Source organism: Bicyclus anynana, chromosome 4 (assembly GCF_947172395.1).
Source record: "Bicyclus anynana chromosome 4, ilBicAnyn1.1, whole genome shotgun sequence".
In the NCBI taxonomy this organism is placed as follows: domain Eukaryota; kingdom Metazoa; phylum Arthropoda; class Insecta; order Lepidoptera; family Nymphalidae; genus Bicyclus; species Bicyclus anynana.
The window spans coordinates 6,960,645-6,988,540 of record NC_069086.1 but is presented as its reverse complement, the minus strand read 5'-3'; the positions used below and the strand labels follow the sequence as shown (position 1 = coordinate 6,988,540).

General features: G+C 36.1%; 2 protein-coding genes across 3 annotated transcripts; one reads left to right on the top strand and one right to left on the bottom strand.

Moving 5' to 3' along the window:
• Positions 1 to 7,331: 7,331 nt before the first annotated feature.
• On the bottom strand, positions 7,332 to 17,950 carry LOC112054319 (uncharacterized). The gene is made up of 9 exons (XM_052891535.1): positions 17,465 to 17,950; positions 17,244 to 17,384; positions 13,813 to 16,983; positions 13,540 to 13,675; positions 13,305 to 13,401; positions 12,853 to 12,936; positions 11,658 to 11,804; positions 11,018 to 11,168; positions 7,332 to 10,203 (listed from the first exon to the last, which is right to left on the bottom strand). Exons 1-8 carry the CDS (start codon positions 17,729 to 17,731, stop codon positions 11,027 to 11,029), a joined length of 4,185 nt encoding a protein of 1,394 aa, XP_052747495.1. The 5' UTR covers positions 17,732 to 17,950; the 3' UTR covers positions 7,332 to 10,203; positions 11,018 to 11,026.
• Positions 17,951 to 19,857: 1,907 nt separating this feature from the next.
• LOC112054323 (prenylated Rab acceptor protein 1) lies at positions 19,858 to 27,031 on the top strand. Of its 2 annotated transcripts, none has more exons than XM_024094071.2 (6): positions 19,858 to 20,002; positions 21,285 to 21,387; positions 21,912 to 22,015; positions 22,665 to 22,749; positions 23,724 to 23,832; positions 24,677 to 27,031. In XM_024094071.2, exons 1-6 carry the CDS (start codon positions 19,932 to 19,934, stop codon positions 24,778 to 24,780), a joined length of 576 nt encoding a protein of 191 aa, XP_023949839.1. In that variant the 5' UTR covers positions 19,858 to 19,931; the 3' UTR covers positions 24,781 to 27,031. The 2 variants fall into 2 exon arrangements, with proteins under 2 accessions (XP_023949839.1, XP_023949838.1); XM_024094070.2 differs by having other exon boundaries at positions 19,870 to 20,023.
• Positions 27,032 to 27,896: the final 865 nt, after the last annotated feature.

Genomic DNA, 27,896 nt, shown 5'->3' with positions numbered 1-27,896 from the left:
AGGTACTTAAGTATTTTAGTAGAGTACAAACAATTTATGGATTTACCGCCCACTAATTGTTCGTACTCGACTAAAATACTAAAATAGTCTGTAGGGCATGAGACAACGCCGATAGAATAATCACTTTTGACAGCATTGACACTACCAACTGACAAGTTGAATAGTGTTGTTAGTTCCGTTTCTACACGTTTTCTACACGTTACACAAACTGTTATTAAAATATTGACCGTAACTGGAAGCTTTATATTGAGAGTAGCATTTCCGTTTCCGTCGATTTCATACCAGTTTTCGTACTTTTTATGACGTCACGTCTGGCTATGTGGCGCCACCTGGCGGTGTCGGGCTCGGGAAGTTTCGTAAATCGCTGAGCGCGACTTTAGCTCATTGGCGTTTTGTTTACCGTCGAAGCAACATCTTGCAATCAGTTGGTACCCGACATTGCAAGATAAAGTGTAATAAGTGAAGTAAATTCGCTGTGAGTACTTTATATTTTATTACGTTGTAATTATTACGTTGTTACATACAACGTTAATGTAATTAACGTAAAATTATGTAAAATGTAAATGTAAAATTTCAAATTTCGTTTGAAAATAGTACGTGATCATTATTTTAACGGTTTTTCCGTTCGGATCACTACTTCATGTGTTTGAAAGTCTTGCTTTTTTGCAAATGTTTTCGTACTTGCATGTATATAATAATATTTTCTTTGTAGTGATTTTTCAACAGTTAAAATAGTATTAAAAGTGGCGGGGCCCAGCAGGCTTCCTAAAAATGTGAACTCAGAAACCAAAGTGAACGTTCTAGCAATAGACTGTTGTCTAACATATATACTACAAAACGAACGCGTGGCCAGTGGCTTTCGTTTCAAAGGAGTACGTAAATTACGAATGCTCGAAGACAAGTTAGACAAAGAGTTTTTGGAAGTTACTCAAACATATTGTTACTTCAATTCAAACCGGCATTGAAAAAAGGTTCACAAATCCCGCCAGAATTTAGCACAGGAATTTTGATTGGATGTAAATTACTGGCCTTATAAATCGCCACCCCACGCAGGGGCAAGGCGTAGACACTGTTAACGTCGCTGGACACATTTGCAGTCAAATATAGGTCTAATAGATTACCGCCCCTCGCGGGGGCAAGGTATACACAGTTTTTGAACGTTCCTGGACGTATTTGCAAAACCAACTTACTGAGTAAGGTATAGAAAGTTTAAATATTCCTAGACGTATTTGCACAGTCAAATACCGGACTAATAGATTACCGCCCCTCATGGGGACGAGGTTATAGAAAGTGTTAACATTCCTAGACGTATTTCCAGTCAAATACTGAGGATCGCCGCCCCTCGCAAGGGCAAGGCACGAAAAGTGTTGAAATTTCATCACGTAGAATACACAACACGGAATATACATACAATGCGCAAACGCTCATGCATAGCCATGCTTGCATGATAATTACAACCCACCCTCGCGGGGTGTTTATCTCTTTATATAAATTATTCAAATACCGGTGTCCTTGATCGCCACCGTCGCGGGCGTATGCATGAAGAGTAATGTTCCATCGCGTGGAACATACAACACGGAATATACATATCTGTAATGCGCACACGTTCATGCACAGCCTTGCTTGCATGATCAATACAATCCACCCTCGCAGGGTGTTTATCAACGATGTATGGATACGAATATCTTATCTATCTATATAAATTATTCAAATACCCGTGTCGATGTCGTGTGTGTGATCGCCACCCCTCGCGAGGGTAATGCATGAAAAATGTTAAGATTCCATCGCTTGGAACGCTTGCGCAGCCTTGCCTGTATGATCATTATAATCCACTCTCGCGGGGTGTTTATCAGCAATGTACAAGAGACTAATGTCCTAAAGCCCTTGCAGGCTGACTCACTATTTATTTTTTTATTTATTTATACTTTATTGCACAAAACAAAAACAATAACAAAGAAAACAAAAGAAAACATAGAAAACAAGTATGTGCAAAGGCGGTCTTATTGCTTATAGCAATATCTACCAGACAACCTTTGGATAAAGGAATTAATGTAATTAAATGCGGGATAGTGCAACAAAAAAAATATATATATAATAATTAAAATAGTATATTTATATATAATACATGTATAAATATAAAATATACATAATATATAATAAAATAAATATATAAATATACCTGAGTAATAATTATAAAGAAACTACGAATTACAACTATACAGGTAATATTTGAATAAACGACTTTTAAAAGTTCCCAGTGTCTTTGAATTACGTATTTCATAAGGAAGACCATTCCAGAGAATAATTGATGTACGTGTAAATGACTTATTATAGAACTTAGTGTGGCTAGGAGGAACATGCAACCGACTGTTTGTACAAGCTCTCAAATTTTGGCGCTCAGTATTTGAGCCATGAAAAGAAAATTTCTGTTTTAAATAAGAAGGAGTGCAAGGATGATAAAGGATGGAGTATAAAAGAGACAGAATATGCAGTTTACGACGTTGTCTGATAGGAAGCCATTTCAGACGAGCACGATATTCAGATATGTGATCAAACTTGCGTAAACAGAAGATGAATCTAATACACATATTCTGAAGACGCTCAAGTTTGTTGAGCTGTTCTTCAGACAAGTCAGGATAGGAAGAGTCGGCATAGTCTAAGAGTGGAAGAATAAGAGAATGCGCTAAGGAAATTTTTGTTTTAATAGGAAGAAAATTCTTCCAACGTCTAAGGCATCCGATAGTGGCAAAAATTTTTCGGCTCACCTCAGCAATTTGTGGGCGCCAGGATAATGTATTGTCAATTAATAATCCTAAGTTTTTCACAGTCGGGCTAATGCTGACAACTGCATCGCCAAGTAGAATGGGAGGTAAACTAATCGACGCAATCTTTTCAAGTTGTTTGGAACCACCCAGTATGGCAACCTGGGACTTTTTTGGATTAACACTTAGACCGTAGGATGCACTCCAAGTATTAATTTTACTCAGATCACTATTTAGATTTTCAATAGCAGTACATATATCATAAGACGGGGCAGCAGTGTACACTTGAAGGTCGTCAGCATAAAGATGATAGGAAGAGGAAAGAAATTGAGTAATAGTGTTAATGTAAATAGCGAAAAGAAGAGGTGATAAGACGCCACCCTGTGGTACACCTGCCGTGAGTGGGCTGTACGTTGAGAATGAGCTATCAGTTTTAATACATTGCTGGCGACCGCGCAAGTAACTGTTAAACCAAGAGACAGCACTGCTAGAAATGTTAATTGACTTCAGTATGCCTAAAAGAATATCAAAATCAACAGTGTTGAACGCATTACTAAAGTCAAGTAACGCCACAACGCTGAGTAGTTGGTTGTCCATATTGTGTCTGATGTCGTCACAAACCTTCACAAGAGCAGTGACGGTACTATGTCCGGGTTGAAAACCTGATTGGTATGGGCTTAAGATGTGAAATTCAGAAAGGAAATGTTGAAGTTGCTGATGGACAATACGTTCAAGAACCTTAGAGAGGAACGGAAGAATTGAGATAGGCCGAAAATGAGAAAAAGAAGTAGGATTTTTTATTTTGGGTATAGGAATTACAAAAGCATTTTTCCATGCACAAGGAAACTATCTTTTACGTTTGCTAGTTGACATATACAAAATTGAGTTTCTATGTAAAAATGTCATTTATTGCTTACTCGTGAATATCCCACAGTAGGTCAATGACATTTTTCCAATTGATATAGGTTGATAATAAAGACCGAAATAGTGAATAGGCCAACTAGATTTGTAACCAATGGGTGAATTAATTACTTTGTAACAATGGCGTAAAAATCTGATGAACGAAAGCGTCAGATTAAAACATCATGTACATTTTGGTATAGAGGTTAAAGGCAGGAAACTTATTTTTCCGAATACATCAAAGTTTTTTAAAGGTATTACTGGATGTATACAGTTTATTATTTGCAAAATTTATAACCATACTCCAGGTTTCATAAAACTTAGAAACAAACGAAAAGGTAAAACATATTATGATACCCTCCGTCACCTAGCAAATGTAGAAAAACGCATAAGCGGTAACATAAAAATTTCTATTACAACAAAGGATTCTAAATGAATCCTTTTTCAGGGGCTCGAGGCCCATCAAGGGTATTATGTATGCTTTAAAGTTTAATGCATCCAGAAAACCTAAAGTATTTTGAGATAGACTTCATTTCAAGCGGTCTTTTTAGCCACCTTTTTCACCACCTTTTTCAGTGGGAGAAAATGGTGGCACCAGAAACGTACAGAGGTTAATCTGAGGTTATCTCCTACCGTTCTCTCGAATAACCTCGTGTTTTTCTTAATCTATATGGAACATCGTTCCACACTCCTGTTTTGGAAGAAATATCAACAATTGTCTACTTAATGAAATACAAAGGATCATAAAAGCACCATGCTCTGTTGTTAATACTGAAGCCGAACCAATATTTAACCTCATTTCCACTTGCTAAATACGCACAGCATCAAAAACTCAGTTTGAAGAACACAAGCCTACTTGCATGTGTATGTAATAAAATCCCAAAGGTGCTTCCTACGTTTTGTATACAGGGAATTGTTGGACATTACTTCCTTGTCATTTGAACTATGCATGTCTCTTTCTCAAATACTTTCTCAATGCTATCGAATTCGCAGCATGTTTTGTAAGAGATATGTAGAATTAAGAATAGACAATTTTATCATTTACTAAGAAAATAATACGAAGCGTAGATGTAGACTATATCGAAAACTTGCCCGTTACCATTGAATGAATGAATGACCTTACTTCACTGACACCCTCAGCCAGTGTTTTTGTTAGTAGCAGATGCCTTTGACCACGCTTGGGCAGCGTTATTAAACATTCACCCTCTGAGGTATTCATGGTCACGAGAGGAATAGGTACTGCATTCCAATAAAAAGGAAATGTATGTCATACTACTCGTATATGCCCCTAGAATCAAACTCACCTCCTAAGCAACATTCAATAGGACAAAATGACTGCCGTTACATATTACGGAGGAAAAGAGAGATGAGTTTAAATATAGAATATAACAGTTAAAATTGCAAGATCTTTATGTCTAATAACCTTAATTAGACTATCACTAAGTTCACGACAGTACACAATAGTATACGCGGCAGGAACAACAAGCATGCAAATCACTTGTTATACAACATCGCCATCTTCCATACTTGGCGCTTTCATTACTGTAGCATAGAAAAAGTGATTGTGAAATAGGGTATGTCGGTGACTGATCTATTCTGATCTGACTCATTAAATAAGGTACACGTAGTCCATGATTACTTGTACGTATCCCGAGATGTAACTTACGCTCAAGTTGTTTTATACGATGTGTACAGTGTGTATAGGGAATTTCCCACTTGCTTTATGGTATCGCCACCACTTACACTGATTCTCAGAGAATCATCAGAATCGGTTGACAGGAATATATTTAATAGCCTTGATAAGAGTAAGTCTTATGTCATTTGGATCTCAGATTCCGAGTGCTAGCAGTACCGATAATTCTATAGAATGAAGACAAATTTATTATAATCACGACAACGGACTTAGCAGTTACAAAACTGTTAGAGGTAGTCTTCAAGAAATATGGGAAAACCTGAAATTATTTTTAATTTCCTGTCAAAACTTAAAAATCGGCTTGTGTAGTGTTTGTCTAAAAGTAAAAGTTTTAGTACATTATATGACCTAATGTCTAAGAACTGACTCAGTTTAAGTTTCTTGAATCTTCAAGTAACCTACTTAAGAGATCAATAACTTTGTAAAGCATATCCTTAAATTCATGCCAAATTGTTAAGAAAGCCTAAAAATTCCATGCCACCAGTTTGGAATGTTAGTAACTTCTTAATAAGTTATTTTTTCAATAGTTATATCTTTGTAGGTACACTCTGAAAGGCGTGTATATGACCTAACATTACTTATTATAGGGATAACATAGTATAAAATCTGATGATTTTATTTAATTTTGGCCGCAATTTGGCTCAAAAACCGATAGAAGTATTTACTCTGGCTGGAAATTATTTGTAAATAAAATAATCACTATCATAATTTTTCTTTAGGAAATAATAAGTCTATTTCATTATTAAATAAAATAACTATCCACTACGACTAAATGCAGCAAGAATTAATATTAGTAATAAATTTTTTAAAAAACCGCCTCGCATATGGTTATAGCAGAATGAGTAAAGACGTCACGTAAGAAATCTTCATAACGACTATATCGGTCAGCAGTGTTTTTCCTAAATAATTTAGTGTGAAATATCAATTATATGATGAAATCCCTAAAATTAAAAGTATTGAACTCCAATCCAAAAAATGTATGGTATGTTTTTAGTTCATTGATTATTTTTGAATGTGTTGAGAGTTGGAGTCGCGAGATGAACGAAAACACGTTAAGCACTGCTAACTGTTTTATTTATTAATATTTGTAAAATATAGTAAATGGCTGATGACATATTATGACACTTGAATGTCAAAGAGTTGACAGTTTGAATAAATAATATCCACAGACAATAGATACTTATTACTGGCTACCATTGTACCGTAGACATGTATTTTTGCTACATTCCAACAAAATGGAATATTGTATTATGCACAGACACAGTAAGTCAAACTTCGTTACTAGCTTGTTCTCTAAATAAAGCCTAATCGAATTAGAGATAATATTGTTATAAAAAGTTTTATTTTAATAATCACATTGGCGAAATAATACCATAATGTGGCGTCACCAGGCGAAAACAAACAGGCTCTCAATATAAAGCTTCCAGTTACGGTCAATATTTTAATAGCAGCGTTTTACCTGAAATAAAACGCATATTAAAATACTTACCTCACTGGAAGCTTTAAGTAATTCCTGCCTGGTGATATATTGAGCCAATGAGCTAAAGTCGCGCTCAGCGATTTACGAAACTTCCCGAGCCCGACACCGCCAGGTGGCGCCACATAGCCAGACGTGACGTCATAAAAAGTACGAAAACTGGTATGAAATCGACGGAAACGGAAATGCTACTCTCAATATAAAGCTTCCAGTGAGGTAAGTATTTTAATATGCGTTTTATTTCAGGTAAAACGCTGCTATTAATTTTCCTTTACATTCATTTTAGAACACATGTTCCTTAGACATTTTTAATTAATTTTCCATAGGGAATATAAACCTAGAGTTATAGGAAATACTCCCGAGCATCCTGTATACTTATAATTTGTTTCAGAACGCATAGACCAGTGATCGACTATGCAACAACACTGAGTGTAATCGAAGATGAGAATATAAAAGGTTTTTAATTATTTTTTGAAATCATGAAAATAAAAATCAAAGCTTTGTTTAAACGGATTTTATTGGTAAATCAATTACCATATATAGTTCACCTTAGTTATAGACCTAAACACAATTACTGTATAAACGAGCTATATTTGGACAAATTCAGTTAAGTATATTGCAGAGGATGTTCATTGCATTATGCAACTCATCATTATAAGTACATGTCATCGTAAGATTGTTTCAACCGTTAGATACATAATTATCGAGATTGAAAACCATCTAGAATAGAGTTACTAGGTAATAGCCCAGGATCCGTTGAAAATTTTTACAATTGATTACTATCAAGTTAATTTTCCGTAAGTAGCTTCACCTTGATGAGACGCTCAAATTATTTATTTAAGAAAATTCTTGATTCTGGTAGCTAACTGGGTTACCAGGTAATAACAATTTGTGAGTGTCGGAATGAGATAATGTACCACGCAATTTGTAGGACATTGTGGCTGTTGAGTTGTAATACTATTATTTAGGCAACAGTAAAAAAGTCTGGCTAGTAACAGAAAAAATGCTCCACGGATCCTGGACTGCCGTTCAAACTGACTACAATTTAGTTAATTTAATTTAATGTCCTATTTGTGTCCATAGTCTATCATGTCATATCATAAGTCATGAATTCTCCGCGTCGCGAAAATCTTCGCGGACTTTTTGGTTGATTTACAAAAGAAAAATATTCAGGGATTCAGCAGCGTATTTTACGTAAGTTACCAGATTCTTTTGCCAACAATTCCAACTATTTTCGTTATAATTTCAACAATTTACACAAAATCCTGACTAGATATATAATTTACTATTACTGAAAACTGCATATCTATCCCTTCAGTAGTCTTCGAGTTTATTGCGAATAGACAGACAGATGTGATTCAGGACTTTTTATATGTATGTTTAAATGCATAATTAGAAAAGTCTGTGGCAGGCTGCAGAACTATTTCGGGTCAGTTAGTAATACAGATGATCACAATTAACGATTTTTATCATATATGCAAAAGCTACAACTTCATATATAGTAAGTGAATATTGCTGTTCAAATATAGCCCGTCTATATAGTCAACCTAAAGAATAACATAAGCGTGACTTCAAAAGTAGGTACGCCAAAAAAAAACAAATATATGCCTAAAGAGACAAACCTACACGTTAATACAAAGAAATTCTATTATTTACAAGTCGTTAAATTAAATCACATAAGTTTTCATTTTTATCTAAACAGCGGAAATTATTTAATAAAACTTTATTTATACAAAAAGCACGTGGACATTTTTACTTAATGCGTTGACATTTTGAAAAAGCTCTACAATACTTATCTAAACTAATTGCCCTTAGTTTGTAGATGTCGTAAAAAACATAAAAATGAAATTCTAACTTAAGAAAGGCGTTAAAACGATTCCATAGTTTCATCCTTAAAATGTATACACAGTCAAAATAAAAGTGCATTTTATAATGCAATATTAAAAAAACGTAATTGTTTTTTGAATAAACATTGTTTAGAAGTCGGTATTTGTAGGAAATAAACTAAAAAAAATTAAAAACAAAAAAACACTTTTTTTTTCTGGCAATTTCGGGCTAAACCGGGCCGGTTTAAAGGAATTGGCATATTATTTACACGGTCAACCATTTTGACTTTCCAAAAGAAATAAATTCGATCAATTACTAAAATTCGCTTGCAAACTTTTTCAGCGCAAAATTGTCAAGGATAATGTCAAATAAAAATAATTAAACACAATTTGTCGATATAACACAGATACCTATATCATATTTTACGCATTTATGTATTCAAAATATCTAAGTATCATGATAAAAGGGAATTAAGAAATATATGCTGCCGCTTAAAATGTTATTTAAAGGCCAATGTTTTGTAATGTATTTCTAGCTTTCCTTAATATAACAACAATGTAAAATTGTAAACCATGTACTTTCATGATGCTGATAATATTTTTCAAGTTTTAATAGCTAAGGTTGTTCACATTGGCACGCGGGCGCGGTCACAAAATATAAAACACACGTCACAATGCGCAAGTGCTCACGTCCAAAAAACACGTGAGAATGAACCATCACAATGTCCAAATCAGTGTCATTTATCAATCAACACAACACACAACAACAAAAATACACATTTAAAAATGTCAACAATTGTGAATTCTAAATTATTTTTGATGTTTTTGATTTATTTAGTAGCGGACGCCCGCGACCTCATCCGCATGGGAGTCCGTTTTTCACATATCCCGCGGGAACCATGGATTTTTCCGGGATAAACAGTAGTGTTTAATCCAGAGTAAAATCTATTTCCTTTTTCAGCCAAATCGCTTTAGTAGCCGCAGCGTAAAGGAGGGAGGAACAAACATACTTACACACACACACACGCACGAACACACGCACACACGCACGCACGAACACACGCACGTCACATTCCCCCAAACGTCAACACTAGCACACCTAGTCAACCGCGCCCGCCTCCGCGCCCGCTCCCGCTCCCGCATGTTGTACGTAAACACTCACAGCTGCTGAAAGAATATTCTCTGACATATTTTACGCCAGTTGGTAATACAAAAATAATATAAACAGTTGACATAACATTGTATGCTAAAATCATACTATTTACATTACTGTTATACTTAAAAATGTTGTAAGTGATATTTTTAGTTTAAATACATAAAAGTTACATTACAAATTAGCCGCATTGGCCTAATTAAAAATATTTCCTACAAACATACAAAGAAATATGCATGCAATGCAAACTCAAACAGTATCACTACTGATATTTGAAGGATCAAAAGCTAAATTACACGTAATTTTTACAGTTATTTACTATAATATAGTACATAATTAATGTTTTATAATCCGTTTGGATCGTCACTCCGTTCTGGCGAGATTGTAGAACACTGTAAAAACAGAAATAGGACCATTTTAAGTTTTTTTTTAGGTACTTATTCCCCATATCGAAAAACCTCAAAATTCCAAAAATTCGAATTCGAAATGTAACTAAAAGTTAGTCTACGTATTCCATTACATTTGAAATTTTCCATTACGTTCTTATACGCATGGCTAGGGTATGGAACTCTCAGAAGTCTCCCGAAGTCAGTGTGTCCTAATTACAACCTGGGCATCTTTAAGAAGAGAGAGAATAGAAAATGCATTTCTTAGGCAAGGGCATTCATACCTTATTTTTTTTTTTACTCTTTACAAGTTAGCCCTTGACTACAATCTCACCTGATGGTAAGTGATGATGTAATCTAAGATGGAAGCGGGCTAATTTGTTAGGAGGAGAATGAAAATCCGCCAAAAAAAAAAGAAAACCTCAATCGGCCCAGCCGGGGATCGAACCCAGGACCTCCGTCATTAAATCCACCGCGCATACCACTGCGCCACGGAGGCCGTCAAAAACATTCACCTTAGGCCACATCAAGCGAGATCATGGCTTGACCACGAGCTTATTCCATATAAAAAAAATGTTCTTTGTCCAATAGTGTGTTTAGTTTTTATTTATAGACTAGCGGACGCCCGTCAGATTACCGGTGCAAGTCCTGTTATAACCGGTTCAGCAGTTACATAGATTAGCCCGGACAAACAGAAAGACAGACAGACGAAAATTTTAGAAAAGAACTATCATTCCTACAACTATGCAATATGCCTGTATTTTTTTGAATATCGTTTACAACAAATTCGCAAAACCCAAAAAAAAAAATTGAATCTTACTTGTACATGCTAGCGGTGTCGACCCCGCGCGCTGTAGTGGTTGTTGCCATCGCGACTGTAGCGGCGCTCCTTGCGCTCGCGACTGCCGCGCGATCTGTCGCGTCGTTCTCTGTCGCGCGACTTCTCGCGTGACGCGTTGTCGCGCGACGATCTGTGAATGTTCAACCATTGGATCAGTTGTCAAAAACTGCTGTCAATATGCTTTTTCATTTTAGCCTAGTTTTAACTTTTAATTTCTATTAGGTTTCTAATAAGACTATACAACACAATATGAGATAATGGGGTACATTTTATAAATTTAATTATCTTTTTTCTAATTCGTAGTTTATCATTATCATTTCAGGCAGGCCTTCTGCAGGAACTTCCTAACGCCACAGTATTTGAAAGTTTTATTAGTAAATTTTTTTTAGATTCTACAAAGATTTGCATAAACAAAACTTTTTTTCATTTAATAATAACAATGAGAAAAATAACAAAAAAAGCTTTTATTTTATATTTTATATAATAATTTACACTGTGTATAGAGTAAATTATGGCTATAAACTAAACGTCTTATCCTAACGTTACGAGTCCAACTGGCCACACACATAGTTTAATGCTTCAAGGGCTATGCAACAGTAGTGTTTATTAGTGTACAAACCTAGATTCCCCCCCTGAGCGACTGTCGCGCGACTTGCGTCGCGCCGGCGCACTGCCAGAGCGCGGTCGCGGCGAGCGGGAACGAGACCGAGACTTGCGCGCCTTCGGTGAACCTTCGCGCTCACTGTTCAGATTAAAGTCGTCGAATCTGTAGAATAATTACATTTAATGTTCTGGTACAACAACATCAACATCAACAACCCACTGTTGAGCACGAGTCTCCTCTCAAAATGACAGGTGTTAGGCCTTGGTCCACCACGCTGGCTCAATGCGGATTGGCAGACTTCACACAGATACAGAATTAAGAAAATTCTCAAATATGCAGGTTACCTCACGATCTTTATCACGTGATATTTAATTTATTAAAATGCACACAACTGAATTGGAGGTGCATGCCCCAGACCGGATTCAAACCTACGCCCTCCGAATCGAAGGCAGAGGTCATAACCACTGGTCTATCACGTCTCTTTTGCAAATTTTCTGGTACTTTAAATATTATTACTGCACTTTTAGTATGATATATACAATAATATTTTATGTAGAATCACAAGAAACACACATTGAAGGTAGCTATGATCACAATAAAGTTGTAGTTCTTGGACCCACAACCAAAATTGATACACAACATTGATTCATGATTATACAAGTTAAACTTTGTATATATTATATGAATTTTATGGTGAATCAGCCAAAATTATGAACAAAGTGAAATTATGGAAATTATGGCAGAATGATGAATATTTTAAATGAAAAAATTGCATCCTAGGAACCGACTTTTGCAGTATGGATATTAAGAGTGATTTGAAATCAAGTGGTTATGTTGTCAGTCAATTTTTATAGGACATTTTTATTTTTTTTTCTGGACGCAAGGACCATCATGGGGATGATGACTAGGATTCAATATATTGATTTTTATGATACATTCGGGTAAATAAGGTCAATGTTAACTAATTTATACATAAAAAGCAAAGATTGTCTGGATATTTGCAAAATCAATTCGATTATTAGCATACTCTTAATTTATATACAATTTTAAAAACAGTCATCATTCCTATACTTTGCAAGGCAATCAAATTACTGGCCTACTTATGTAAAAAATACGATATATAATTACTGTGGTGAAAACATAATGTGTATTTTTTCGAAAAGCTCAATATTTAGTTTCAAAATAATGTAATAGAAATAAGTAATCTTACTTGTTTGCTGGTAGGTCTGGTCCAGAGCTGTGACTCGAACTGGAACTTGAAGACGAACTCGATGATGACGATGAACTACTGCTTCTGAAATATTAAACCTTCATTTAATGACATACTTGTAGTTCTAACATGAATAGATTAAAAAAACCTTTTTAGTTAGGCTGCCTGTCCACCAGAGCGGAGTAAACCGTAGCAGAGAAACCGACTAATGTGTTAAGTTAAATAAATAAATGTTGAATTTAATTTATTTTACCCCACTCCGCTTACCACCAGTTTTATATGAATTTGTAAACTAGCTCGCAAGTCACTTAAGTGGAGCGGAGATGTTATGCAATCCTATTGATTATATTTCTCTGTTTCTCGGCTCCGCTACCTCGCTCCACTTCCGTGGACTTTATAGATAAGTTGATAGTGAATTAATGATATCCACTATCTGTTTCATGGTATATTACCTTCTTTTACTTTTTGTTTCAGGTTTTCCATTTTTGTCCAGTAGACTTTGTCTCTCATCTTTAGTATTTTCATTAGAATTGGATTTCTCTTCGTTATCTAAAAATGTACAAGACAATTACTAGAAATTGCAAATGTATAAATTATAATTGCAACTAAAATTATATTTATAACTGATACAAAGTTTTATGTGTTTAAAATTGACTAAATATGAATTCACAAAGCAACACCGCTAACCCATTTTGGATGAGTTGCCCTGTTCCCCATCGCTGCCCCACAGATCATACTTAGAGAGGTCAGCGTCATCTCCGGATTCTTCCTCGTCCTCTTCCTCACCACCCACTTCAGTTCCTTGAGAACCAGATGCTTTACTCTGAAACAAATTCTCAATAAAGGAACAACCCAAGAAAGACATCATTAAGATATCATGTCATCCATTATTTTTATACAAACTGTTTTATATACATAATTTATAGGATGACTTAGTACAGCAATGATTGTTATACACACCTTTTTCGATTTTTTTAATCGTTTTCCATTACATGATTTACTGCTCTTTTCAGGTTGCTTAACTGCTAACTTTAACCTATTCAACATTATCGGCTTTGGTAGGGCAAAACTTTTAAAGTTTCCTATCACAGGCGCGTTTTCATTTAAATGCGGTGTTTGTGTTTTAGTTTTATTATCTTCAGTAGACTTGAGATTTATGTTTAAATTTTTACACAGATTCGCTGGTATCACAACTGGTCCTGGATCAAAAATGTCGCTCAAAAAACGAGCATCACTTGGGTTGCCATCTAACTTCTCCAACTCCCTTTCTATTCTCTCGTCAGGATTGGATTCATTTTCCCATTCATCATTTGTTAGATTTATTGTTTCAACAACTTCAGTTACACATGCCTGGTTATCCTGATTTGAACCATTTAAATCTATGTTTGGATTTTCATTTGTTGATTGTTGTGTAAACTGCTGCAAATTTTGTAGAGCTAACATAATAGCATTTGTATTTATCCCAGATAATAAATTTGACAGATCTAATTGAGACGAACTTTGTATTGCAGGTAAACTGACTTCAGACTGCATTATATTTTGCTGTAGTACATTCTGTTTAGGTTGTTCTATAACAACTGGCAATTTATGAACATTCACTTTTTCTACATTATTTATGACACCAGTATTTATTTGACCGTCTGACGGTTTGATTGTTATAGATTCCAAAATGTGTACTTTTTTTGAAGGACTTATCGTTTTAGGGAAATTAACAATAGGCGTTTCTGGTCTTTCATTTGCCATAGATTTAATTTCTTCTACTATTTCCATAGGAATAAGTTCTGGAGTTGGTGGAACTTTGCTTGTTATTGGTAAACTTGGAACTTTAATTTGTTGTTGTACTTGGTAGATTTCATTGGTATTTTCATTTAAATCCTTATGACACGGGCCATTGTTACCGAGTATGGAATCATTGTCACCCTGCAAATCTTTTAATAGATCTAGCAAAGTGTCTTTCATGAATTCTGTGTTAACTGTACTGGTCGGTCTAGGAGAACATTCATCACTTGTTGCATACAACATGTTTGTCACAGGACTTTCGGTTCGAACAAATACAACACTCGTAGGTGAAGGAGTGCACCGAGTTTGTGTGGGGTGATCATCAACTGGTTCTGATGTACTATAGAGAGCGTCATCATCTTCATCCCATTTAGTTTCATAGGTTTTTCGTGTGTCAAATCTTTCTAAATCACTGTTTCTTTCAGGACTGGCTTCTGTAGTCTCATTGGTATTGAAAATATCCATAATGCTTTTATTTTTGCCCATGGAATTTGACTGCACCACCTCAAACACACTTGAGTTATTCAGGTCAGGTGTCACAGAGACATTGCAGTTTTGTACTGTTTCTACTGGCTTAATAAAAGGTAAATTTGTTTCTACTGGCTTAATAAAAGGTAAATCTGTTTTTAATGGCTTAATAAAAGGTACTTCTGTTTGTAATGGTTTATCAAATGGCAGATATTGATCAATTGAGACATTTGTTTCAAATTCATCTTTTGTAAAGTCATTTTCATTTTGATTTAAAACTGGTGAACATGGAGTGGAAATGTACTGTCTAGGCTCACTCAAATAGTTATTAACCTTATCAACAATAGGTGTTGTAATGAAATTACTTCTTGTCTGTGGCTTTAGGTCTGTTTGATTCTTTATTTTGTTGTTAGCAAAAGTATTTCCATTTGCTTTAGCCCAAAATCCTTTTCTCTTAACATTGTCCTTAAAATCTTGATAATTTTTCTTAGCTGTTGCAGCCATCCTTGTAGGTACATATTCTATAGAACACCCATCAGTGTCAAGAGGATTATCGTGCTGCTTTACACTCATGTTATGTAAATTCATTGTGTAAATATTACCTGTAGTTAAAGGAGATTGTTCGATTGGTTTAACAGTGCTATAACCTTGATAAGAGTGATTTTCATTTGGTGCATATGTGTTTGTTGGCGTAACTGGAATGGAATGCTTTTTCTGTTTACGTTTGACTTTTCTGTTGCCAAAAACCCTTGATCTGAAATCAACTTCATCACTATTGTAAGATACTGATTCGGAATCTGATGACTCCTTATTGGAATGTCTTGTATTGTTTGATTTTATAGTTGGGCTTTTCCTCTTAACTTTAGAGTTTGTTCTCTCTATGTCAGAATCTGGATAATTAGAATCTTGACTGTCGCGTGAACTAGACCTGGTCCTACGGTGTGTTGAAGCTGAATGACTACCTCCATGTGATCCCCTGTCATCTACAGTGCTTACTGAGCCAGCTTTATTTTCATTTTCGATTGCACTGTTTTGCAAAACCTCCACACTTTCATTTTTGTCACTTCCAACAAAAGAAGAATGTTTCTCTAATGATGGTTGAGGATGTTCATCCTCACAATCAGAAGATAAAGGAATTTCTTCAGGATTTGGTAGCCTTTCTGTAATCTTTGGTCTGTTAGTGCACACACTAGTTACAGCAGGCACAGACTTTTCCACATCTGTTTTTGGCATTTCTAAGTGTCCATCAACTAAGCATCCTGTTTGTAACAGCCTTTGTCTCCATGCAAAGATAGTTTTAAAGTCAGGTGCAGGTTTGTCATACAATTCCTCAAATTTTTGAGTACTCACTTTGCAATTGTGATACACAATAGCAAAGGCAGCTGCTGTTACTCTTTCTTTAACTGTATAAGTAACTTCAAAGTCTTCAGCTGGTGTAGGCCCTGTGAACTTGTAGACCACATTGTTTGTGGATGAAACTCTATTTTCCATTACTGGGTTATTAGATTTAAAGGCATTTCTGCCCCTTTTGGAACCAGTTTCGTACCCAGACGATCCAGTATGATCTTTGTCACCCATGCTAGGAAATCTTTTACGTTGGAAACCATTATTTCTAAAGTGATTGTTAAAGTTTTGTGGTATCATTGTTCTCCTTGAGTTGTAATGATAAGGGATATTGTTATTTCTCTTGGGTACAAATCTTTTTGGTGGAGGATGATCACACACTGAACCATCACTAAGACTACCATTGATTTTGCGTTTTTGTTTTTTAGCCTGCAATGAATCAGTTGGCGCTGGCACTGGCTTTACAGGGTCCATTTTTATTCCCTTCTGCAGCAATGTTGGTGGCAAAATTTTGTTAACTGGTCCTTCAGTGATGCCAACCTGAAGGCAGGAAAAATTATCTCCACTTTAATAATGATGTGCTTCAAAACTTATCTCACTTAGCAGTAAACATACATCTTCTTAGCTTGAAAATTCCTTTATCTGCCACATTAATGATAAAATATAAAATTACTGGTAATTTTATATTTTGAAGGTTTAACTATAGGTTGAAGAAAACAGTTTTAAAATTAAGAATTAAAAAACTGTTTTAAATGACTGGAATATTTAGTGTCAATAATACAAAAAAATGTGATCCATACCTTATCATCAGAGTTTAGTAGTCGCTTCCGTTTCCTTCGTCCAAACTCATCAAACTCATCTTCTGATGAAGATTCACGTCTTCGGTACTCCACCACACCGCGCTCATTGTATCCTCCGCCGTAGCCTGTGCGAGCTTCCACCTAAAATATTACAGTTGTAATAATAAGTAATCCTTATATTAATAATAACGATGAAGATTCTAGATACGTAAACTACTCACTTCGCCAAATTTTGGCGCATTGCACACATTGCAAGTTGGGCGCCGGGCCCAGTTCACATTAGCACATTTATTGCACTGCCAGTCGTCGGCATTGAAAAGCCCCCGAGACTTTTCCGCTGCAGATTTTCCAATCTCCGTTCCGAGTTTCTTTTTACATGGTTTCGCTGCTTCGGGTCTTTCTTTATTGCAACGGTAACATGAGGAACGACGTGCAAAATTTATATTACCGCAATTTGGATCGCCGCAAATCCAATCCCCGTCGTTCATTTTGTTTTGGCAGATTTTGCACCTAATAAATCCAAAACATTATCACTTTGTCGCAATTATAATCACTTTGCGAAACATTACCGAGTAAAGATCGCCGACATGTAAATAAAAGGTAATCTGACAGAAATCGCCACTTTCAAAGAAAACCCAGCTCTCTTTCGTAACAAAAGTAAATCAAGCTCAAGCTCCAAAGCCAGCCATGAAATGACGCAAAAACTCTATATCCTGTTTGATAAAGCATAGACTCTCATATTTCCGGTATTACACAGCCAAAACACCGTAGACAGAGAAATAAACACACAGCAGCGTCTACAGACTGTTTAAGTAACTCCTCTTTGATGTTTTATATTAAATTAAAATTTCTTCAAATTAAAGCGCGCTCTTTAGATTGACGGTCACGGTTACACCCTCCCGAATGGCCCTCTAAGCCGAGGTCCGAGTTTCATAGGAGACGCCTTTAGACAGTCGTTCTGTTCTCTATCTTTTTTTCAGCCTTCGGGTCTCATCAGGCGATGTTTTTGCAGTCGCCCAAACCCCCTGGTGACGCCGTAGTGGTCCCACATGGAGCCATTGGCACTTACTCAACCCAAAAAAATTCCTTTGGCTAGGAGGTAGTAAACAGTTTAACAGAGTTGGTGTACGTTTGTTATAGAATGAATTTTGCGATAGGGCCGGATTAAGGAGATCTAGCTTAAAAGCCTTTAGACCTCTTTAATCCAGCCCTGTCGTAAAATGGGTTTGTAACAGACGTCTACCAACTATAAACCCTGCTCAATTTCAAGTTTGTAGCATAATAAATGAAAGATTTTCATACAGACTTGTGAGAGCCTCTAGACCTCTTTAATCCGGCCCTGTTGTAAAATGGGTTTGTAACAGACGTCTACCAACTATAAACCACCTCCCTACTAAATTTCCAGTTTGTAGCATAATAAATGAAAGACTTTCATACAAACTTGTGAGAGCCTCTAGACCTCTTTAATCCGGCCCTATCGAAAATCCAATATAAGCAGATACCTACTAACTATAGATTACCTCCCTGCCAAATTTCATCTTTGTACGTCAAGCGTTTTTCGAGATTTTGTGAGAATGACCTTTATTTAGCATTATATATTAATTAGCAGTTATATATTAGCATTTATATATTGAGAAGACTAGCACTAGCCGACGACCAAACATTATTTTCCCCGTTTTGGCCATATTTTTGATCGGTGCTTTGCTCCTATTGGTCGAAGCGTGATGTAATGTAGCATATAGTCTTACTCGTTAAACGGGCTTTTCAACACAATAATAATTTTTCAATTCTAACCGTCGTTCTAATTCGTCAGTAGTTAAAGCAGAAGTACGAAATTGCCTATAACGGGCAAGCAAATGTTGTTTGATGACGTCACGGCGTTAAACGCGAGCTGATCACCGCGCGCTTTAAAATTCTATATCTCGGGAATTAATTAACGTATCGAAATAATTCTTTCACGAGATTTTTTTGTTTTCAACGGAGAATACAGAAAGCTAACATTTAAAAATAGTTAACATTATTCATTCAAGACATTATCGCCGCGTCTACGGGACTTTTTTCGTGGAATAGTGCGAATTGTATGTTCTGATGTCTGTATAATTTTTTTTTCACAGCTAAACGTGGGCGTGGGCTAAAGCAGGTTGAACCACAGAACCGATATTAATTATTTTCTTTATTACCTAGTTTTAGCAGACTCTGAATTACAAAAATAAGAAAACCAATGTCTAACAAAGGTTATGGTTCACAGTAGCATATTGAAGCCGACCCCACGACGAGCGCCATAAATTGCAAGTCGTTCCCGCCAACCAATCGCTACCCCTCTCTAACTCCTCACTCTGGAAACTACGCGCCACCTGACGTCATATCCGTCTCAGCCTAAAAAGCTATGAATACGAAACATAAATATATACAAAAATATATTTCAGTATTTTTGTCACGCTTAAGTCAGAACCAGTTGATTTTCTTTTCGATTTTTTTTGGTCAAGACTGGTAATTAGTAGGTATCGTAGGTATATATGGAGTACTAGATAAATTCTGTGATTACAAGAAAAAAGAACCTTCATTTGACTTCTGTGATCGTTTATGTTCTTACTATGATCTGTGCTGTGCTGTGGTTAAAAAAGTGAAACGTCAAAATAGAAAATATCAAAATCAAAATACTCAATTTTTGTGAGGCTCAAATTATTAATGGCTGAGAACGTAAATATTGAGATTTCTGGTGAAATTAATGCTACTCCGGAAAAGAAAGGATTACAAAAGTATGTCAATGAAATGGAATTGTAAGTTTTACTAACAAAACAAGGGTGATACGTGGTTTGTTATTGCTCTAGCTTGTCATTATTTCTGTTTTAATTATTACTTTTCTTAACGTTTGTATGCCAATATACGTTTTATAATTTGTTCTCCAATTAATAAACCTTACTACTTTATCACGATTCATACACTGATCCATTTGAAGTTGGAACACAAAATGTAGGTACCAAGAATAATTCTGTGAGCATTAATCATTCACAACTTTTAAAAATATTATTTGCAAGATTTGTATATAATATAACTTATTTATTTATTTAATAGCACACTAACAATTTATACTAGCTTACGTAGTTTAATAGTTAGTTACATAGTTTAATCACTGTTTACATAAGGAATACCTAAGCAAAAATGTACATGTACATAATGTCAGCCACTGACCATCCAATAAGTTTGCATGATTCAAAAAACTATGACTCTCCGCTTCGAGGAGATTGGAGGGATAGGGTAGGGGTAACCACTCCTCCCCCCACTTCCCTAGCTCCATCCTCCCATTTATCGAGGTTAAGTAATTCAAAACCCAATCTGTTTGTTAGGAGCAGGGCATTTGATAAAACTGAATGTGTGTTGGTTTAAATATGAATGATTTCATGCACATCGAGACCAACACACAATTGGTTTTATCAGATGCCTATTGGATGATCAGTGGCTTACCTAGATAAGTTGAGTGCGTGATAAGCATGACAAAAGTTGTAAGTAGCTAGAAAGTAAACTATATTTGCTCCAATCTCTCCTAGCTAAGCTTAATCCAGTTCCAATATATCCTAGCTAATCCATTCAACTGATATCACATAAAAATCTGTTTATACTTTCAGTCTCCTGTCTCCAATAAAGGATCCTTTATTTTTTATTCAAGATATAAACTATCTGTATCTAAATTGCGTCCTAATCTATTTAGTACATCTGTACATTTAAGTACTTATAGTAAATTTCACATTTATAAACTAACAATGCCCAGTGTATCAGCCCATCTGCATAGGTTTTGTTCCATGAGAAAAGTAAGAGCTAATCTTGGAGTATAGACTACTAGCAAACGCCCGCAACTTCGTGTGGAAATCAATGTATACTTTCAACTTCTATTTCACCACTTTATGGGCTTCCTTTACTTCAAAACGGTTGTGTAAATAAACACCTGAGAAAACAGAATTTTATTGAAATCACAGACAGACACTTTAATTTTATTTATATATGTATAAAAGATTAGTTGTTTACATGTTTGGTGTACTACAGATTGCTGCAGCATGTCCGCAGCGGTGCAGCTCCGGCCCTAGTGATGGGAGTGTTGAACACGCGCCGCCCGTGGACACAATTTGTAGCCACTGAAAACTTTAAGGTGCCTCAAACTTTGGGTTAATTTTTATTACTACTTATCATATTGTAGGAAATAGTAGTCTGAGACGGATATGACGTTGCTCGATCTTGTGTTGCTCATGCCGACGCTAGGTGGTACAACTTATTTCTGTAAACAGTAGGGAGTTTAGAGAGGGGTAGCGATCAGTTGGCGGGAAAAACTTATGCTATAAGGCGACTTGAGCTCGTGCCATTTGAGCCGTTCACATTTCTTGTTGTGTAATTCTTTATGGGATAGGCGGGAAGAGTGACTTGAGTGGAAAAGGGGAGTGTTTGTTAACAGTCAAAGTTAATTAGTTAATGCATCCCATAAGTAATTAATTAATAACTTGTCATCCTTTTTTTAATAGAAAATAACAAATTGCCATATAATCATTTAAATTTTTTAATTTTTGCTATGATTAAAACAAAGAATTAGTTTTCCTTATGCATGACATGTTTTTTTTTTACATTATCGGAATTACAAACCAAAGTATGTGTTTAAAATGATTTTCTTTTAATTTTCAGGCTCCAGCTTCTTTACCAAGATTGTCCCGGAGATTTTATAGAAATGTAGAACATTTTCAAGCAAATTATCTTATAGTGTTTTTGGGCTTGTTTGCTTATTGTTTGTAAGTTATCTTTACTAAAGTTAAATATTTATAGTCTTGATCAATATTTTTATTGTTTTATACTGTAAATATAATAATTTATCTGTGACACCCCAGTGGATATGATCCCCTGATTCCGTAGGGTGTGGGTTCGAATCCAGTCCGGGGCATGCACCTCCAACATTTCAGTTGTGCGCATTTTAAGAAATTCAATATCATGTGTCTCAAATGGTGAAGGAAAACATCGTGAGGAAACCTACATACCTGAGAATTTTCTTAATTCACTGTGTGTGTGAAGTCTGCCAATCCGCATTGGGCCAATGTGGTGGACTATTGGCCTCTCATTCTGAGAGGAGACTCGAGCTCAGCAGTGATTAATGATGAAGGGAAGCTCCCGAGATACCCGCAGGTAGGACTGGTTTCACTACCTTTTGTAACTTTGTTACTTATGTCTTGGGAATAAGTTATTTGAGACTTACTAGAAGGTGGTAAAACCGAGAAAAAAGAAATTGTGATTTTTAGGGCCAGTTTTACCATCAGTTTATCTGTCTTCCAACAACCTTAATGAGAAATTTTATCATAGTCAATTGAGAATGTAACATACAAACAAGCTCAATATTATATAAACAATATTGAAACTAATAATATAATCTTTGAATCAATATTTCAGAATCACATCACCTTTGCTGTTAATTGCAATGGTAGCAAGCTTTTTTGGCTACAGGAAGCTTACATCTGGACCTAATACTTGGAAGGTATACTTTTTGGATACTCCTTTATTTAATTAAAATAATTTAGACTTTTTTGTAGCATAATCCTACTAATACTATTTATTTACAATCATCTTAACAGTCAAGTTATTCAAGTTTTATTTTGTTTTATTTTTCAGCCGAGAGTAAGTTTTTCCTTTGCTTACTTTACTTCTGTATGCTAAAACTATTCTGAAACTCGAAATTTTAGAGATTTGATTTTTGATATATAAAACATTACTTTGATGGTGGACATGCAAAATTAGTAATGTAAGAAATATATAACATCAAGTGATGTTATATATTTTTTACATTACTAATGTAGTAATATGAGCAATTATTATGTACATACATTCAAGATCTTCATTAATAATCCATTTCAAAATCATCAATTCCTTTCAAAGATTTGATTCAATCCACACTTAGGCCTAGTTCAGACTGCTTTAGTAGTTGAGTAGGAATGATTTTTGGCCAGTAAATCCATAAATTGTTCGTACTCGACTAAAATACTAAAGTGGTATGTACATCCTATTAGTCAGTGTTCCCATTATCTTATAGCGAATGTTTACAGTGTAGTCTGAAGTTTTGTGGCTTGTAAATGGGGATGTTCACAAAATCCTTGCTTTGCTGTGACGACAGATTACCGTGTTAATGTAATGTATCGTTTAGCACGGCTTTAAACGGTAAAAGATCGTCACGATAAACAGAGACGGTAAACTGACTGAATATCGGCCCGATCTGATGGGAACACCTAGCCACGATCATCGTTCAACGGTAAACATCGGTGTCGTTATAGTGAGACCAGGAACCAGAGACGACAGTCGTTCAATGGTTTTACTTGCTCCACCATAATAGGATTGCACCCTCAATTATCCTACTTTTACCCACATGAGAACTTTCACTATTCCTTTGTGGCTACACCTGTGCACTGTAAGCTAGTCTCTCATACTTACACAGTGTCTGTGAAACCTTCCTACTAGATTGGTGGTTGGGAACTGACCAAGACCCAGCAGTACGCGGTGGCGGCGGCGGGCTCGATGGCGCTGTGCTGGCTAGCCGGCGCTGGGGCTGTCCTATTTTGGGTCTTGGGTGAGATATTTGCTATAATCTTTTTAACATAAAAATGGAACCGTCTTCAAAGACGTGTATCAGTTATTATGATTTTATCAATTTTTGTGAAAATTAAATGGGAACCAATCTGGAAGTTATACTCTTTGAAACAAAAAAATAATTTTCAAATAAATTACGAATGATGTAACAAACATTAAAAAAAAATCGGTTGTCTGTAAAGTCGTTTTATTGACGATAGTTGAACGTCATAAGAAAATACTGATGGAATGGTTGCATTTTTCAAAAGAAAATGTTCGTTTTTCTAAAATACTGTTTAATAATCTTCATAGACCAAAATATACTTTAATTCTTGTAAAAAAAGTTGGCAACCCTAGAGTGAGGGAACGACGCATGACGTCATCTTTTTTTGGAGTATGCAGCCGGCTCCATCGAATTTTAAGACATTGTCACGTCTAAAAACATGCGCGTCGAATTGAAAACCTTGTCCTTTTTTTGATGTCGGTTAATAACTAGATCTACTATGACCTATATAATGACCTATATAAATCGGTCGACTCTCCAGTAGGCCTGCATTTCTCAATGACTTTCCAGTAGGCATGCATGCATCAATGACATATCTTGTGAAGATTGATGAATAGCGACAGAGTTGTCCCAGTCCTCCCAACGCAATGAAAGAGAGAGTGATATTTATAGTTGCGTCGCTATTAGTTGACATTTGTCTCGAGATGTTTTTGTTGTGGTGTGTGTGAATAGGCATTTTCTAGGCAAGCGCACTCCAACCTATAGACCTCATCATTGCCTTCCACCTGGCATGATAGTAGTCAAGCGCAAATCTATTCAGAATTAAAAAAAAATATTCCAGGAGCAACAGTGACAGTGGTAGCTCTCCACGCGAGTCTGTACGACGCGGAGACTCTGCCGCCGAGCGACGACCCCGAGCAGTTCCCTATGATAGAGCAAGTGTGACACCTGCCGCTCTACCTGCCCACGCACGTCGCGACGCACGCACAGACACACGGACCCACTCGTATGTTTAGCTAGATATACTATATACATTTATACAGGGTGTCATTATTAAAGAATCAAACACAATAATGGAAGATACATCACTCATAAGAAGGCTCAGAGTCGCTCTACCTGACGACTCATGTCGCGACACACGAACAGACACACCGTGTGTTTAGCTAGATATACTAAATACATTTATACAGGGTGTCACTATTAAAGAATCAAACACAATAATGGAAGATACATCACTCATAAGAAGGCTCAGAGTCGCTCTACCTGACGACTCATGTCGCGACACACGAACAGACACACCGTGTGTTTAGCTAGATATACTAAATACATTTATACAGGGTGTCACTATTAAAGAATCAAACACAATAATGGAAGATACATCACTCATAAGAAGGCTCAGAGTCGCTCTACCTGACGACTCATGTCGCGACACACGAACAGACACACCGTGTGTTTAGCTAGATATACTAAATACATTTATACAGGGTGTCACTATTAAAGAATCAAACACAATAATGGAAGATACATCACTCATAAGAAGGCTCAGAGTCGCTCTACCTGACGACTCATGTCGCGACACACGAACAGACACACCGTGTGTTTAGCTAGATATACTAAATACATTTATACAGGGTGTCACTATTAAAGAATCAAACACAATAATGGAAGATACATCACTCATAAGAAGGCTCAGAGTCGCTCTACCTGCCGACTCATGTCGCGACGCACGCACAGACACACGGACCCACTCGTATGTTTAGATAGATATACTATATACATTTATACAGGGTGTCACTATTAAAGAATCAAACACAATAATGGAAGATCACTCATAAGAAGGCTCAGAGTCACACAGCGGGCGATGGAACAGGCTATGTTAGGAGTTTCACTGCGTGATCGAATCAGATCGATCCGCAGACAAATCAAAGTCACTGACATAGCTCAGCGAGTCGCGAAGCTGAAGTGGCAATGGGCGGGACACATAGTTCAAAGAGCCGATGGACGTTGGGGTCCCAAAGTGCTGGAATGGCGACCCCGTATATTATCTACAAAGTGCGAACTTACAATATCCACAATAATGCGAACTATCGTAAACTAAAATTCTTACTCTATATATTCCACTCTATAACACAATCACACTAATATTATAAAGGCGAAAGTTTGTGTGTGTGTATGTTTGTTCCTCCTTTACGCTGCGGCTATGGACGCGATTTGTCTGATATTTGGAATGGAAATAGATTTAATTCTGGATTAACACATAGGATACTTTTCATCCCGGAACAACCCATGGTTCCCGCGATATTTGTGAGAAACTGAATTCCACGCGGACGAAGTCGCGGGAGTCAGCAATATAAGTTTTTTAATATAAGTACGGCCTGGGTATAGTATTTATACATTAGTGCCCGTTGCCCTGTGATTAGTTAAAAAATGTAGGGTAACTAAGTATTACATTTTCATATTTGAAATAAAACTTTGTTTTTTTATTCAAAATTAATTCAATATTAGTTTTAAATTCTTGTGATGTCTTCAACTTGCATTTGTTTCATTAATTATGATACACCCTGTATATGTAGGTACCTATATATGATATTTGTCTGCATCTATTTTTAAGGACCTGTATACGATCGAACTTTTCGTCAAAACAAACGTCTTTGTCAATCAATTTGATCATCTGCTGGTTTGTTTCAAACATTACTAAATGAATAAGGTTTGTCAAGCATGCTTGATCACTAACAGGGTGTCTTGGACTGCGTCTTTTGTCATAAGTCTGTTCTGAAGTTGCAACACGCCGAACTGAGCATTAGGGATGATTTATATTAGACTGGGTCATACCATATATGTGGTCCGGACGGGGCAAGGATTTGAAATGTGACATACATTTTGTATGAAACAGTTGTTTATATTACACAGTGCACGATCGGACGGAGATGAGGATCCTGAGTTCGATACCCAGCTGGGCCGGTCGAGGTTTTCTTAATTCGTCCAGGTATGGCTGGTGAAGCCATGCCAAGCCTTTTTTTTTTCATTTTTTTTTGTCCAAGGCGCCCTATCGCCTATGGTGCGGTGGTACAATGTAGAAACATAAAGGGGTGTGGATTTTCATTCTAACAAGTTAGCTGGCTTCCATCTTAGATTGCATCTTCACTTACAGTCAAGAAGTCAGAGATTGCAGTCACGGGCTAAATTGTAAAGAATAGGGATGATGACTGTATTTTGAATTGTATATAAATTAAGAGTATGGTAATAGTAAAGCTATTTTGTAAAAGTAACAGGGTATCTGCGATCATTACTTTCGGAGCTACAGGGATTTAAAGGGTCAGATTTGCGGCGCTGCCGCGGATCCCTGAAAAACGCCCCATACAAAATGGTACGAACTAATAACGTCGTAGGTAACACAAAAGGTCGTTCAAACAAAATTACTGATATCTTTGTTATTTGTGCGTTCTATGTTTATAGTTCATATATTAAAAAATGTCACATTTAATGTAAGGAAGCTAAAACTGTATGAATTTTCATCTAATTGCGATAAAAGATTTTTAATAGATTTTGAATTTTTATAAACTTACTAGCGGACCCTGTCAAGCTTCGCTATGACTTATGTGTACTTCTTCCCTATCCCTACTCTACACTACTCTACCCCTACCCTAACCCTACTCTACCCCTACCCTACTCCGTAAGATATATCCGTTCAGCCGTTCTCGAGTTTTAGCGAGACTAACGAACAGCAATTCATTTTCATATATATAGATTTATTTAGCAAATATCCAGACAATCTTTGCTTTTTACGTATAAATAGTTAACATTGACCTTATTTACCCGAATGTATCATAAAAATCAATATATTCAAACCTAGTCATCCCCATTGAAAAAAAAGATAGCAATTTCGCAATGAATAATGTGCCCTCAGGATAAGTAGTGCGTTATTGATTATATGAAGTGCACGCCACTGAGTAGCACTCATCAAATGCGACCCACGAAAGTTTCAAGAGTACCTTAATAGCGATTATTCTTTGGCATTTTTATTGAACTACTGTAAAATAGTACTAAGTTATTATAAGTTT